This window comes from Erpetoichthys calabaricus, chromosome 2 (assembly GCF_900747795.2).
Source record: "Erpetoichthys calabaricus chromosome 2, fErpCal1.3, whole genome shotgun sequence".
Classification (NCBI taxonomy): domain Eukaryota; kingdom Metazoa; phylum Chordata; class Cladistia; order Polypteriformes; family Polypteridae; genus Erpetoichthys; species Erpetoichthys calabaricus.
In genome coordinates this window covers 153,405,973-153,422,138 of record NC_041395.2, presented here as the reverse complement: position 1 = coordinate 153,422,138, position 16,166 = coordinate 153,405,973, and the positions used below count along the sequence as shown (strand labels likewise).

The following is a 16,166-nucleotide window of genomic DNA, read 5'->3' as shown; positions in this document are numbered from 1 at the left end:
TGGAAAAAAGTATGGTGGCAAAACTGGATGCTATTATGAAAAATCTCCTTCATCCCTAAGAGGAGGCACTCCCTTGGAGAACTTTCAGCTACAGGCTTATTCTACCATGGGATGCTAAAATGTATCACTGGTGGTCTTTTCTCCTCACTTCTATCAAGCAATTCAATGCTTCTTTCTGATACTCCCTACAGTACATCCCAAACTAAATGCCGATACTGTTTAGGTTTGTGAACTGATTGTATCATTTGCCTGTATCTTTGTATTTATATTTATATGCTGTACACATCTAAATTTCCCTTTGAGATTAATACATTTTATCTAATCTAATCTAATTTAATCTAGTTTACATAAAAAAGATAAGGATCAGCAATCATCAAGCCAGCATTCATTGTCATATATGTAACAGTTTTTCTGAATAAAAACATTATATTTAATATTTTGGACTGTTTCCTTGGAATGGGGAGAGGGCAGAAGGAATCATAATTAAGAGAAGTGAGGTACATGCACCTAAATGCAATAAACCAACCTAATTTCAAGTTTCTCAATGTCTTCCTCTTCTACCTGGAATTGAGACTTCTTTGTGTAACTGTTCGATCTTGTGACCTTGAACATGACAAAAACACTGTTAAAACCTGAAAAATTCTTTGTTAATTTTGTTTCATATCTCACAGTTTAAATTTTTAAAGGCAGAATGCATGTACTCACATTTAACACATGATTAGAAAATATTAAACAAAAAATAGCCAATATATAATCCAAATATATTTTACCTGGAGCTCTAATGTCTTTTCACTAGTAGGTCCTAAAAGCCCTTGTCTTCAAACATTTTAAATAACCAGGCTAGAGCAAAGCGATTTCTACAAAGATGTCTCTTTTCAGGTTCACATAGGACCTAATTCACAAACATTTTTCTAGGCAAGAAGCTGGACTGTCTGCTTGCCAGGAAAGAGGCAAATAATAAAATTTGTTGTTAAAACAATGTTTACATTTTTAACATCTACCTTGCAATTCTGGAACTATCTGAAGTGTGATTTTTGTGCAGTGCATAATTAACATATATTATTCAATAAATATATTCATTTGATTTTGAAATCCTATATTTAGTACTGTAAGAGATTGTTGGCAGCTCAGCCTAGCTGGGATGCCCCTGATATGGAAGGATGGAGGAAGGCTGCTTTTTTAGAACACTTCCTCCCCCAAGACCCTTGATGGCAGCTCCCCTGGAGAGTAGCAGTGCCCAGATTCCCAGAGGACAACCTGGGACTTGGAGTTCGGTATCTCAGCCCTGTTGGATGCCGTCAGGGGGTGCTGTGGGAGGAACTGGACAGTCATACTGCCCTCATAGCCCGGAATTACTAGTGAGTCATAGGACGGAAATCCAGAAGTACTTCCGGGCTGAAGAAAACTCAAGTTCTGCATCCGACCCAGAAGTGCTAGCCAGTCACATGGATGGAAGAGCAGAAACACTTCCGGGTCAGGTGCTATATAAAGGACTGCTGAGCGAGCCAGAATTGGGTGGATGGTGGACGAAGCTTGCTGGGAGGTGTGGAGGAGATAGAGAAAGAAGACTACTGTGTATATGTGCTTGATTTACTTGCCTGTTTATTGTGGCTGTAGTGCTTGGAGGCACTGTTTAAGAAGAAGAGAATTAAAAAATTACTTCTTGGTGCTTTTAACCTGTGTTCTGCGTGTCTGTATGTTGGGTTTAAGGGGCAACAATGACCCCTAGTGTCCACAGTACACAGTTACATCCAAGCTAAGGTCAATGTTTTTTTTTTGTTATTTGTCCCCTCCACTTCTACATGGCCTTGTTCATACGACCTAAACACATTTTAATAGTTTGACGGGTGATTCTAAATCAGCCAAGTGTAGAAGAATCACAGTATATGTATTCAGAAAATAAGCCATGTTCAGAAAATGAATGCATAAAAAGAATAACTTAAGCATTTGCTCCAATTTAATCACAAGTAAACAAACCAGATTAACTTTTAACTTATTTTAAAAATTGCACAGGGATACAAAATCCAGTGTAAATTAACATATTGTTAACCAACATCTCCTCCTCCCCCTCAAATATAATGACTAAATTGTTTTGTTCTCGATAAACTCCCAGTTCTATATGAAGTTTATCCTAACATTTATCATTTTGGGTTAATTTTACTAAACCACTTACCTCAAAATAGAATGTTTCATCAAATTGTGGGTTGCTTGTTTTCTTTCTTACTTTAGTCTTCTTTTGATCTGATCTAATTTAAATATAAATTACCAAAACAGACTATTGAACTCGCTCTAAATTCCATTTTTTGTCTATAAAAAACACATTTAGGTTATAATATAGATTATTTATAACAGATTTATTTATTATTTAGATTATATAATCACTCATACACACACACACACACACACACACACACACACACACACACACATATATATATACTGCTACACTACAGGAAATTTTGATTTACCTATCAACCTCTATGCATAGGTTTTAAGTATAAAATAAAAGCGACCATGTACAAACAATATACAAGTTCTACAGAGAAAACACTCAGGTAGGGACCAGGTGTTACAATACAGAAATTTTCCAGATACATATATTCAAAATACCCCTATAGATAATTTTTAGCATAAGCACAAGTAAGAAAGAAAGAAGTCAAATGTATCACAGAACCATCTGAATCCACATTCTCTATTACAGAACAATAGAAGCCAATCATGATAGGATGACATTTCAAGTCCCTCACACACACTAAACTTTTCCCTCTCACACCAGTTCAATTTAGTATCTTCAAAATGACATGTTTTGGAACTGTAGAAAGTAACTCAGAGTAGTGGCTCTGAGGCTAGGGAGTTGCACTGGCAATCGGAAGGTTGATGGTTTGAAGCCCGTAAACGCCTAAAGTGACTCTACTTCGTTGGGCCCTTGAGCAAGGCCCTTAACCTGCAATTGCTCCATCCTGGGTATGACATTAAACTGCATCCTGCCCTGCATGTATGCCCTCCAACCTGCAGGGAAAATCTCCAGCCTCCATAAAAAACCTCACATTGGTTCCATTCTATCTGAATAAGTGTGGCACTGAGGTGTCACCCATTGCATAGCTGCACTTAGGTCCTAATCTGGGATCCTGAGTTGGTTTGTCATGTGGTGGGTGCAGCAATGTGCTGTATAAGTTCTCTCTCTCTCTGTCTCTCTCTCTGTGTGTGTGTGTGTGTGTGTGTGTGTGTATAAACTGTAAGCTGCACTGCAAAGTGATAGGACACAAGACCATTTTCTTCCTTCAGGAATTACATATGAGATACAAACCATTTTTATTTGCAGTCTTAGAAATCATTACGTAAAAACAGCAAAATAAGTTATATCATGCCTTCAGAAAGAATTCAGACACCGTCAGTTTTTTCACAATTTTTTATGTTGCAGCCTTATGCTAAAATCATTTAAATTAATTTTTCCTCAATCCGGCAATACTCAATACAGCAAAATGACAAAGTGAAAATATTTGAAAAATGTTCCAAATTTATTAAAAATAAAAAATTGAAATCACACTGACACAAGTATTCAGAGGGTTTACTTAGTACATTGTTGAAACACAACTGACAACGAGTACGGCCTGAAATCTTCTATGTTATGATGCAACAGGCTTTGCACACCTAGACAAACTGGTGAGGAAGGCAGGCTCTATTGTTGGCATAGAGCTGGACGGTCTGACATCCGTAGCAGAGCAACGGGCACTCAGCAGGCTCCTATCAATTATGGAGAATCCACTACATCCATTAAACAGTGTCATCTCCAGACAGAGGAGCAGTTTCAGTGACAGACTGCTGTCACTGTCCTGCTCCACTGACAGACTGAGAAGATCATTCCTCCCCCAAACTATGCGACTCTTCAATTCCACCAGAGGGGATAAACGTTGAACATTATTCAAGTTATTGTCTGTTTTTTTTTATCTGCCTTTTTTTTTTTATTACTCTTTAATTTAATATGTTTGCTGCTGGAATATGTGAATTTCCCCCTGGGATTAATAAAGTATCTATCTATCTATCTATTTGGGGTTTTCAGCCATTCTTCTCTGCAGATCCTAACAAGCTCAGTCAGTTTTGATGGAGAACATTGGTGAACAGCTATTTTCAGGTCTCCAGAGATGTTTAATTGGGTTCACGTCTGGGCTTGGGCTGGGCCACTCAAAAATACTCACAGAGTAGACCCTAGTCCACTCTTTACTTTGTGCTTAGGGTTATTATCCTGTTAGAAGGAAAACATCTGACCCAGTACGATCTGGAACAGGTTTTCATTAAAGATATCTCCGTACCTCTCCCCTTTCAGCTTTCCTTCAACCCTGACTAGTCTCCCAGTCCCTGCCGCTGAAAAACAACCCCACAGCATGATCCTGCCACAATCATGCTTTACCATTGGAATGTATTGGACAGGAGATAAGTAGGACTTGATTAACTCTAGATATGACTCTTACAATTAAGGCCAAACTGTTCAATCTAGTTTTCATCAGACCAGAGAATCTTTTTTTTACATAGTCTGAGAATTTTTTCTTGTAATTGCAAACTCCAAGCAGGCTTTCACGCGCCATCTGGCCAATCTGGCATAAAGCCCAGATTAGCAGAGCATTGCAGTGGTGGTTGTCCTACTAGATGTTTCTCCCATCTCCACACATACTTTCTGGAACTCAACAAATGTACAACTAATGGGTTCACAGTCACCTCTCTTACCAAGTTTCAAGTTTCAGTTTGGCCAGACAGTCACCTCTAGGAAGACCCATGTTTGTTCCAAATTTACTACACTTAAGAATTATAGAGACCACTGTCTCTATAATTAAATTTTTTGTAGCCTTGCCGTCTGCCTCGATACAATCCCGACTCTAAGCTCTGTAGGTGATTCCTTTGACCTCATTGCTTAGTTTATGTTGTGACACAAATTGTCAACTGAGGACCTTATAGGTAATTCAATGCTTCCTCCCGACATACTGTTGAAGTTCATTTTAAAATATCTACACAATATACAATTATTTATTTATCAACTGATTAGCTGTCCTGTGAGTCTGTATTCTTGTTTTTTATGTTGCTGCTGCTATACGCATCTGACTTTCCCCATAGGATTAATAAAGTTTATCTAATCTAGACAGGTTTTTGCCTTTCCTAGTCATGTCTAATCAGGTACATTTACCACAGGGGTAGGGGTCTGAATACTTGTGTCATTAAGATAAAGTTTTTTCAGTTTATTTTTAATAAATTTACAAAAATTCCTGAAATTCTGCTTTCACTTTGTCATTCTGGGGTATCGATTGCTGTTTGATGAGAAGGAAATAAATAATTTAAACACTTTTAGCATAAGGCTGCAACATGACAAAAGATGAAGAAAGAGAAGGGAACTGAAAACTTTCTGAAGGTATTGTAAGTGCACAATAATCAAGCATGGTTGTTTAAGATACTTTACCTAGATGGTCCAATTAAAGATACAGTGGCATAAGGGTCACAGCTCTGGCCATTGATAAGAGGCAATCCTTGACACTCAATCACCCTTTGAATAGAAAAAAGACATAATTTCATATTGGCGACAAATTATCATTTTCTCATACATTATCATCATTATTCCCAGCAATATACCATTATGTCTTATTTTCAACAAGTATATACAACTATCAGTAATTACTGTAACAAATGAAAAGCCTAAAAAAATGTATTTGCAAATTATTTAAACTGGTAAACAGCAAGTTTGTTTAGGTCATTGAATTTATTTTGTGAGTTAGGAATTCAACTTTATGTAACATACATCAATTATCACAATGCAAAATGTTCTGTTCAAATAAGTTTAATATATTCATTATGCTAGCAAAGCATATGAAGCTACACTAATACAATATAAAAATATGTTGGCTGTCAGAATAGATTTGTAAATTAGAGATGAAAATAGACTCAGTTACTACATAACTTAGAATATACATTGAAAAAATGAAACACTGTATAAAACTGTTTCTGTGGTTAGAATGCAACAACAGGATGCATCTAATCTTGATTAGCTTGCTGTCACTCTCAAAAGATATTTCAGGGACATTTTGTCTCATGTCAGCTCACTACTCTAGAGGTTTTTCTTTTGCAATGAGGTGAAAGCAGAAACTTTAAGAACTGTAAATCTTTTAATGTTACTTTAAAAACATTTAATTTATAGAAATTAGCAAGAAATGTTGATCTGAATGTCTTGTTATCAGGATATCCTGATACACATATGGTGCAGAACTAAATCATGAATAAAATTAATCTACGGTCATTAAGCTTACTCTGCCATTTTGCCATTCCTGATGCATATGACAAAACACTTTGATACACAGATATTTTGAACACAACTTTGACATTACTTTATAAGAAAGTAATATAGCTGATAGGTTCAATAAATAATTAATAAAGTGAACATCTATTTTTACTGGATAATAAATGAGCTACCATCTTGCATGCATTACTGCTGCTGAATTTAACTTAGTTAAATGACATTCTTATTTCAGCATATAAATACTGTAAATGCAATTAACTGAAGAAAAATCATCTGATTAATTTTCTTACAATGAGCTAGCTTTTGATTGACAATGCACTACAGAAAGAGAACCTGTACAGGCCATGAACTGGACATGTTTCACCATCACAGCAGTTTTAGATCATGTATTTAGGAGTGCTTGTTAAAGAATAAAACTGAAAATGTAAATGTTAATCAGCTTGATTTTAATGTTATAAAATACAGAGAATTAAGAAAACTTGCATTTACATGGATTCTTTGAAGGGAGCATTCTTTGTCACCACAATAAATCAGAACTCTATGGCCAAAGTTATATATATGGGTGCACTATTGCAAGACTGAAAATAAGTTTCTTTATTACCAGTATTTCCTAAACTTTTTCCTTAATGTGTATTGCTGTTTGGGGGCCTTAGCAATCCACATGTCATATTAAATCAACCATTATTTTAAACTAAAGGCTTCCAGGATAGAAGAATAAAGTCAACAAAGACAGCTACAGAATCGCCATATGGAAGAATGTTTAATTTCCTTTTGCATAAGTTTGCAGTTTAAGATTCTATAGTTTCCTTCCTCTTTTTCCTTGGATTTTTCCTGTATAAACCTTTAGTACCGGACTTCACATAGAGAAAGAGGTGTTCTATGATATTTGTTACAGTTGATATAAAAATACATTTAAGATACTTAATTAGACAGAGCATTTTACCAGAAATCTGGAAGCAATAAACTTGATACAATAAAAATGGGTAAAAAGCTTTTTCAAGAACAAAAATGTACACTTGACTAAAATATATGCAAAAGAAAAATGCCTAACAAACCAGAACCAGCTATTTATTATAACAACACAATGTGAACTATTAAGGAAAAATAAATCAACCACATAATGATACAGTTGTAACACTTTTCTTTTAAGGTTTAGACAAGTTTAAAATCATCTTTCCTGCAATCAGAAGAGCTACTATTTGGTACACTCAGAATGACGCCAAACCAAAGCCACAGCGGTTTGAAAACCGGGGAGGTACACTTTCCTGTTGTGCACATAAGATTCATGTATGTCATCATTTCCTCTTGCATTACCATACTAGCTTGATGTGAATGAAAGTAAGTTCTAAAGTCAAGAACTGATTGATAAAAACATCACAAAAAACCTCACACAAAATGATCGCTTTCATTCACCTGCTAAAACCAAAGCAAAAATATATAGTTGAATGTTAAAACTTACTTTAGACTAATGCTCAGTTTATACATTTCTTTCTTACAATTAGAAAATAATAATAAAAAAACAATCCAGAACCTATTTTAATGAGGGCAAAAAATGGCATTAGAACAAATCATGGTTACTAAACTTTAATTTCCTTTAAAAAAATTAAATGAGTGAAACCAACTGCAGACTTTAACCAACTTACAAAGACCAATACTAAAAATAACAAAGAAGACAAAGCAATCATTTTGCAGATTAATTAAAAATATAAATTCTGCTCTCTCTCATTATGCTTTTACAATAATTTGTATAATTACACACATTTATTTCATACTAATTTCTATCATGATATTGTAGTTCTAGTGATAAAAAGATACATATTTTACATACTGTAGTTGTTATAGCTCTAAGTTAGTTATAAAAATGTCATTTGTTTAAAATTTCAAGATTTGTAACGATCTTAATATTTGAGTGATATCTTTCTTGTTTATAGTGCAAATGTTTAATATGTAAACAATCCATTTATTCTCTCAATTTTCCAACTTGTTTATCCCACAAGAGAGTCACAAAAGTACTTAATTTATTATATGGAAAAATTATCAATGCTATTAAAAGTGAGAGAGAGAGAGAGAAAGACATTTTCTTCATGCTTTTTTGTTATACTTTTCCTTTTGGTATAATATTTAGTTACTGCCTCTGAAACAGAGATTTGTTATGTACAAATATGTTGAAAACTGATTTCAGAAAAAGATTAAAAATTCTGTCTATAAATTACTTGTTTTCAGTGTTAAGTTTTTAACCAAACCAGGTGTTCCAGCACCAAAGAAATGTTCATATTAAACTTGCATTTCACTATTCTATTATCTGCTCAAATTAACACAATAAAACAAAACATATGATTAAATCAAAAACTATAATTATTCATGGTGGGCTTTAAGATGAAATATAACATTGAATAGTACAGGGCAGACAAAACAAAATTTAACAGAGATGAAAAAGTGAAGTCTGTTGAGGGAAAAAATTAATATTAAAAGGGTAATTTGCTAATCAGAATGTGTTGTAGCAGAAACAGATTTTGTGGAGTACTGCCAACAACTCACACCATCCCTCAACTTACTGACTGCTTTCCAGTAAGCACTGATCATTTTTGTATACTGTCTGTAACATACTGGTGCATGCATAAGCATATTTAGGAAGCAAACTTCCTGTAAGTTGGTATGATGAAGTGTGACTGATTTCACTTGTTACGCAATTATGTGGCAGGACTTCAGAAGTTTTTATGCCTTCCATCAGGGCAAATGCATGCATTAAAGAATAAAATGCATTTTTAGATGGGTAAAATACTCTAATCTTCCCAGTACTATGGAGCCTCAAGCTAGGAAATACTACTCAGAAGAAAACATGGAATTGCATTACATGAAGCAGATGATGGCATATTTACACATACACACACACACACACAAACACAAACGGTATGTATATATACTTACACTTGAGGTGTAAGCAGTATTAGTTGTGAAAAAGCTACAAGTTTAGCAATGTAGCTTTTGTAATAAAACACATGGAAAAAAAGAACACTGTCAAAAAGAATCATGTCCACCTCCCTTTACTTGGTGTAAAACATCTTATAGTACATAATTAAATTGTACCACTATTCTTATTTAGGACTGGCTATTGTATTGCTCCAACTTTAGTATCTGAATCTTCAGGGCTACAAGTGTCGATAAAAAATTCAAAATTTTATAAAGACTGCACAAAATTTAATTTACATGGAGAAATCAAAAAAGGGAAAGGAACTCTGATTTTCATAATTGAATGAATATGTGTATTACTAGAATACTCTATGTTGTATTTTTTCTGACTAGCCTTTTAATGTCCTCCAAGATATGCTTTACTTTGTATTTCAAACTGGTAAATCACTCTTAATATGCATTTTTTTACCCTTTAACTTATCTAATAGCAAGGTATTTATTTGTTTCAAAGGTATGGCTATACTTTTTATGGTTGTACTTCAGACCACATGCTTTTGCAAACAGCTCCTTATTTTCATTCTCTCATTCTTTTATTAGGTTCAGTTTAGAATGAACAATTTAGTAGACAGTATATGTTTGAAGTGTGGGAAGGAACCAGATTTGCCATATGAAACATAATGTGAACATAAAAAGAAATACACACAAAGGCCACAAATACAAGATTTAATTGGGGTCAAACAGTAGACTCACAATTTTGTACATATTAATTTCCTTGTAAATATTAAGAAGAAAATTTGTCTTTATTAGACATTTTATGTACACACAAACGAACAAGGATACAGATGGTAATTTAATTGACTGTTAATACTTATCTGGTTACTTAAAAACAAAAGACGTTTGCCAACAACAAAGCAGGAAAAGATTCACAAGCAAATGAATGAAACTGATAAAAAAGTAGGACAAAAACAGAAAATGTCTACATGGAAAAAGCTATCAAACATAAGGGAGAAAAATTTTTACTCTGTGTTTTGAGGCTACAGCTGGTCTCTGATTAGAAAAATGATCTGGAAATAACTTCAGGCAAAATAACTCAAGACTATAACACAAAAACAAACTTAAATATAACTAAGTCTGTAAAGGTACTATATAACTAAATCTATACTATACTGCATACAGTGTAACATAAATTTCATAAAACTATATCAAGAAAATAAAACTGCAGGTAGTTGTTACTCCAGAAGTACACATAACTGTTGCATTGTAAGCTTGCTTATGCTTATTAAAGTGAAATTTCAGTTTTTCTGCCAAGAAAATATCTCTTATGTTCTCCATGAACATAAAGCTAATGTACCACCCAAATCCTAATCAGCATTCTTTATGGAGCCATCTATAGTTTTCATTTAGTGAAGTCTGCAAACTATGATTATGTTTGTTATTGTGTATTATTTTAAATATGAAAAACAGAAAAAATACCTATCCATATAGTGTTAGTTATAGATATCCCTACATATTTAAATTTCAACCAGCTGTGTCTCTATGTCTGTCCACTTTTCATGAGAGAACTGCTTAACAAATTTAGATCAGGTTTTTTTCTATAATTTGCTTGAACATTCTGGTTGATTTTGCAGCTTTTCTCATTGCACTATGTATCATAGTACATCCGCGAAGTAAAAACCATATGTTTACATGGTTATTTTTATATTGTCACGCTTGGGTCACAGATTTGCACAGAAATACAGGAGGTTGTAGAGAGACAGGAACTTTATTCAAACACTGCAAACAAACATTTGTCTCTTTTTCAAAAGTTTAAACGTGCTCCATGACAAGACAGAGATGACAGTTCCGTCTCACAATTATATGTGCACTCTTTTATCTTCCTCTTCAAAGGAGTGCACGTCAGGAGCAGAGAATGTCAGAGAGAGAGAGAGAGAGAGAGAGAGAGAGAGAGAGAGAGAGAGAGAGAGAGAGAGAAGAGCAAACAATCAAAAATCAATAGGTGCTGTTCGAGCTTTTAAGTATGCGAAGCACCGTGCGGGAAGCATATTGCTTGACAAAGCAGCCGCAAGTAAGCCCAGCAAGGAAGGGAGCAACATGAAGGTAGTCTTTCAGCATTTTTTAGACAAGTGTCCGTATCCTCTAGGGGTGCGAACAGCCCCCCTGCTCACAATATATTTGAGGAGTTTTATTTAATACGTAATACGTGCTCTGATTGGGTAGCTTCTCAGCCATCTGCCAATAGCGTCCCTTGTATGAAATCAACTGGACAAACGAACTGAGGAAGCATGTACCAGAAATTAAAAGACCCATTGTCCACTGAAACCCATGAACCAGCAACAAATCCGCGATATATATATTTAAATATGCTTACATATAAAATCTGAGATAGTCGAAGCGCGATATAGCAAGAGTTACTGTATTATATTTATATATATACATATACATATACATATACATTTTATATATATATATATATATATATATATATATATATATATATATATATATATATATATATATATATATATATATATACACACACACACACTCACAGACACAGTGGAACCTCAGTTCACGAACGTCTCGGAACACATACAAATCGGTTTACGACCAAAAAGTTTGCCAAACTTTTGCATCTGTTCACAACCACACACTCGGTATACAAACAAGCCAGTTTCCCTTTTGGTTTGTACGTGTTCAGTCTCTCCCTGTGCATTTCCTGTGCAGCGAGCAAGAGAGAGAGCGAGAGAGCACGACACACACACACACGAGAGAGAGAGAGAGACACACACACACAGGTGCGAGAGAGACACACACACACACACACACACACACAAAGGCGCACGAGAGACACACACACAGGCACACGAGAGAGAGACACACACAGGCACACGAGAGAGAGACACACACACACACAGGCAGCGCGAGAGAGAGACACACACACACACACAGGCAGCACGAGAGAGAGACACACACACACAGGCAGCGCGAGAGAGAGACACACACACACACAGGCAGCGCGAGAGAGAGACACACACACACAGGCAGCGCGAGAGAGAGACACACACACACACAGGCAGCGCGAGAGAGAGACACACACACACACAGGCAGCGCGATAGAGAGACACACACACACACCCGAGCGAGCGAGAGAGAGGGCTGGACGCATAAGGTAGAGAAAAGGCAGTTAAAGAATGCACTGGGCTTGTTTTTGTTTTCACTTCTGTTTAAAGCAATCGGTTTGTAGCGTGCATTGTTGCAATGTTACTTTTCTTGGTGGTTTATTAAATTACGAATTTTTTCAAATGTTCATTTTTTTCCCTGTGCTTAAAACTCATTAAAAAAAGTGTTTTTAGCCAGCGGTTGGTAGCGCTATAGCGCGAACTATTGCAGTGTTAGTTTTCTCTGTTGTTCAAGGTTTTCTCAGTGTTATTCAATGTTTTTACATTTAGTTTACTATTACGCTGTGCATTCTATGGTTTAATGAACTATATTTGTGCTTAAACACTTAAAAAAAAAAATATATTTACATACAGTTCGTATGGTCTGGAACGGATTAATTGTATTTACATACAATCCTATGGGGGAAATTATTTCAGTTCACGAGTTTTGGAACGAATTATGGTCGTGAACCGAGGTTCCACTGTATATATGTCTTCATGCTGCAGTTGGTTAAGGAAGTTCCAGTGAATTGTTTTATATTAAATTAGTGTCTGCATATTTTGAAAAAAATATATAATTATCTTTTCTACTTCTCTGTAGATGTTTCTTGATTCTGGCACATAAAATAAAAAACACATGTAATAAAAGGTTGAAACTATCAAGGATGCACCTAAGAAGGTAAACTTAAAGGTAACTTAAAAATCTATCATTTTATACATCCAGTCTTTATTACTTGCATGGTAAAGGCAGGTGTTCTTCACATGGACTCATAGTAAAACCAGATTTGATTTTCTGACATTACTTTTATCATCTCTTGGAAAAGCCAGAGCTAAAAAATACCTATTTAAGCCTCCCTCAGCCATAAACTACATTGGCTGTTATTTAGGAAAGATAAATATTGATTAATTACCTTATTACGAGCTGCTGACACACTGAACCAGTCTCTGTGATTAGTTCATGAAGCTTCATCTCAAGATGAACTTTGCCCTAGAAAGATGTCATCATTTTTAAAATAAAGAACCTTTAAATTTTTTTTAAAAACAATGAAATAATCCATAAAGTTCACATCTTTAAAAAATATTCTAATTAATCCAAACAGAAGCATGCTAATACAAAAAGGTCAAGTACTTATAAATACTGTTCATTTCAACGAAAGTACCACAATAACAAGTACTTTATAGTTGACAGAAGAATTTCATGGAAATAATTAGCCAAGTCAATTTAATTAAGTCCAACTAAGTCTCATTAAGTCTAATTAATTAAGTACCAGCACCAATTTGATCAAATGTTGCACATTTTCTCTTAAATGGAATTCTTTGTAATGTGACAAACTGCATGTTATTCTATTCAGAATTGCATCTCTAAAAACATTTCAGCTACTGAACTAATTTTCAAAGGTAATTGAGCAATAAAACCAGACCACTATGTAAAAAGCCACCATGGGAACAAGGTTCTGAATCCAGCATGAACTGGTCATAGAAATGAAAAATGTTCAACTTTTAATACAAAGAATTGCATTTACATCTAAATACATTACATTAATAAAAAAGTAATAGTTACACCTACACGTGCATGTTCAATATTTCTGTGAAAATGTTTTATTAGCTGTATAGTTAATGACTATCTTTGTAAAGTATGCCTGCTGATTAAAATTTTTAATTTACTTAAAATGTGCAACTCCCTTCCAACAAAAACTCTGTAGACAGCATCTGAAAAATATGTAAGTGTATTAGGGCCACAGTGAAGAAGAAAAAAAAAAACAAAAAAAAAACAGGGACACTGAAGAAAAATAAAAGAATTGTTTTGCGATTACAGTCGAAATTTCCACTTTAATCTAGTACTTTATTTCATCACTAAAGTAGAACATTGTAAATTTCATCTTGAATTCAGTGTTTAATTTACTCAAACCCCATTGTAACTAAAGTCCATTTAAGAAACACGTAGAGATTGATTCATGACTGAGTCAGGGAACACTTAAAATACAAAGCATTTAACATGCTACTTTAGTTAGGATGGATTTTGAGAAAGTCTAGTAAATTAAAAATTGATTTTAAGAGTAAGTTCACAAATATTTTAATGAAAAAATAAAATACAAGATTGAAATTGAAATGTTGATTTTAATCTCGAAATAAACTATGAGATTAAAATCAACATTTCAATTTTCAGTGTGAAATAGACCTTTTTTTTCCACTGTGTCTATATTCTTTTTATCTTCTCTGTGGCCCTAATATGCTCTCGAAGAAAAATTCCCCTTGGATTAAAATAAATATATAGCCATACAAGTGTATCAATAAGAGTAAAGAACACATTATATTACTGAAAAATATTTTATAATGTATGCTCTACATAGTATATTCAGTGAAGGAAAAAATAATTAAGCTAGACTGTATAAGGAAATAATTTGGAACTTGGATGTGTTTTATAATGTTTATCAGTTTAGTTTTTGCCAGTAATGCCTGAGAAAAGAAAGACAGGGCAAAAAAAAAAACACATGCAGGAATAAACAACACCACACCTGTCAAAATGACAACAAATAACACAAATATGTGCAGAACTTTTTTTACCCAACACATTTCTGCATGGTTTAGTTCTTCATGGTGGAAAATTTAAAAGGAGAAAAAAATGAACAAACAAAATGAAAGCTAACAGTTTAATATTTCTTATTACTGACTCTGTCAAACCTGCACTAATATTAAATAAACAAATTCCTATACAGGGTTACATGACAATACAAACAATAAAAGAAGATTAACAAACCAATTACCTTCAGAAAAATGCAGTTATTTTGTATTCAAATGAATAAGTAAACTACTAAATACATAGTACCATTCTCCTAGCTAGAAACTTTTATATGATTTTGCTATTTATGTATCATTTGAAATTATGCAGAGGCTTCCGTTCTCCTCACTCTTCTACAATTATCTTAAAGTATATTCCTTGCTATATGCAAAAAAAAAAAAAAAAATCACCAATTTCTTCCCACATCAAATTACCATTCCCTACACTTTTTTTTCACAACTCAGCTTCTTCCCACATGCCGTCTGCTATCTTTGAACACTTTCCAATATTTGTTTCTTTGCTTAAATAGTATATTTTAAATTAAAATAAGGCTTGAGCTACTTTGAAATATTTTTGTGTTTCTCAACATGCTTTATACTTTTATAATTTACCAGAGATCATTGAATAATTATGCTATTGCTTTCACTTTTCTAACTTAACAGGCATATCATTTTTACTATTCATTTTATTTATTGTTTGTTAATCTTTCAGGAGACTTTAAATAAAAAGCATATCATATCAGAAAAATTGTGGCATTTTATCAAAATGTGTGTGGGATCCCGTTTAATCTAAAACAATGAAATTCATTGAGTTTACTCTCCTTAAATTTGAATCTAAACTTAGGTCTACTTTTACATTATAATGGAAAATATAATTTAAATTGTATTTTTGTTAAAAATACTAGGAAATACATTGACAGGGAAAAACAAGTTATTAAAAAACAAAACAAAAAAATATCAATGCTACTTTGTATCATCTAACTTATTTAATTAATGATACTCTCTAAATATAATTAAAAGATTTGAAGGATGTAGTTAAATCATTTTATATGTATTGCAAGGTGATACTGATGGTAATTATTTTTTATTCATTACATAAAAATAACGTACAATTTTTTTACTTGTGTAACTCATCATAACAGCCCAGCTTTAAAAATTAAAGGTATATATAATCTGTAAATGTTATGCTTATTGCTTCATATTTCTTTATTAAATATAGCTAGATGCCATTTTACAGCACTATAGACACACTATAGGTTATG

The 16,166-nt window shown here is 33.7% G+C and overlaps 1 protein-coding gene across 2 annotated transcripts in view; it reads right to left on the bottom strand.

Moving 5' to 3' along the window:
* Nucleotides 1–16,166, bottom strand: part of rasa2 (RAS p21 protein activator 2) — a 120,138-nt gene that overhangs the window by 52,566 nt on the left and 51,406 nt on the right. For both annotated transcript variants that reach the window (XM_051922280.1, XM_028794669.2), the window contains exons 5-8: nt 13,257–13,333; nt 5,447–5,530; nt 2,174–2,246; nt 527–603 (exon numbers count right to left, since the gene is read on the bottom strand). In XM_051922280.1, the coding sequence (XP_051778240.1) occupies nt 527–603; nt 2,174–2,246; nt 5,447–5,530; nt 13,257–13,333 (311 nt within the window). The remainder of the gene's footprint in view (nt 1–526; nt 604–2,173; nt 2,247–5,446; nt 5,531–13,256; nt 13,334–16,166) is intronic.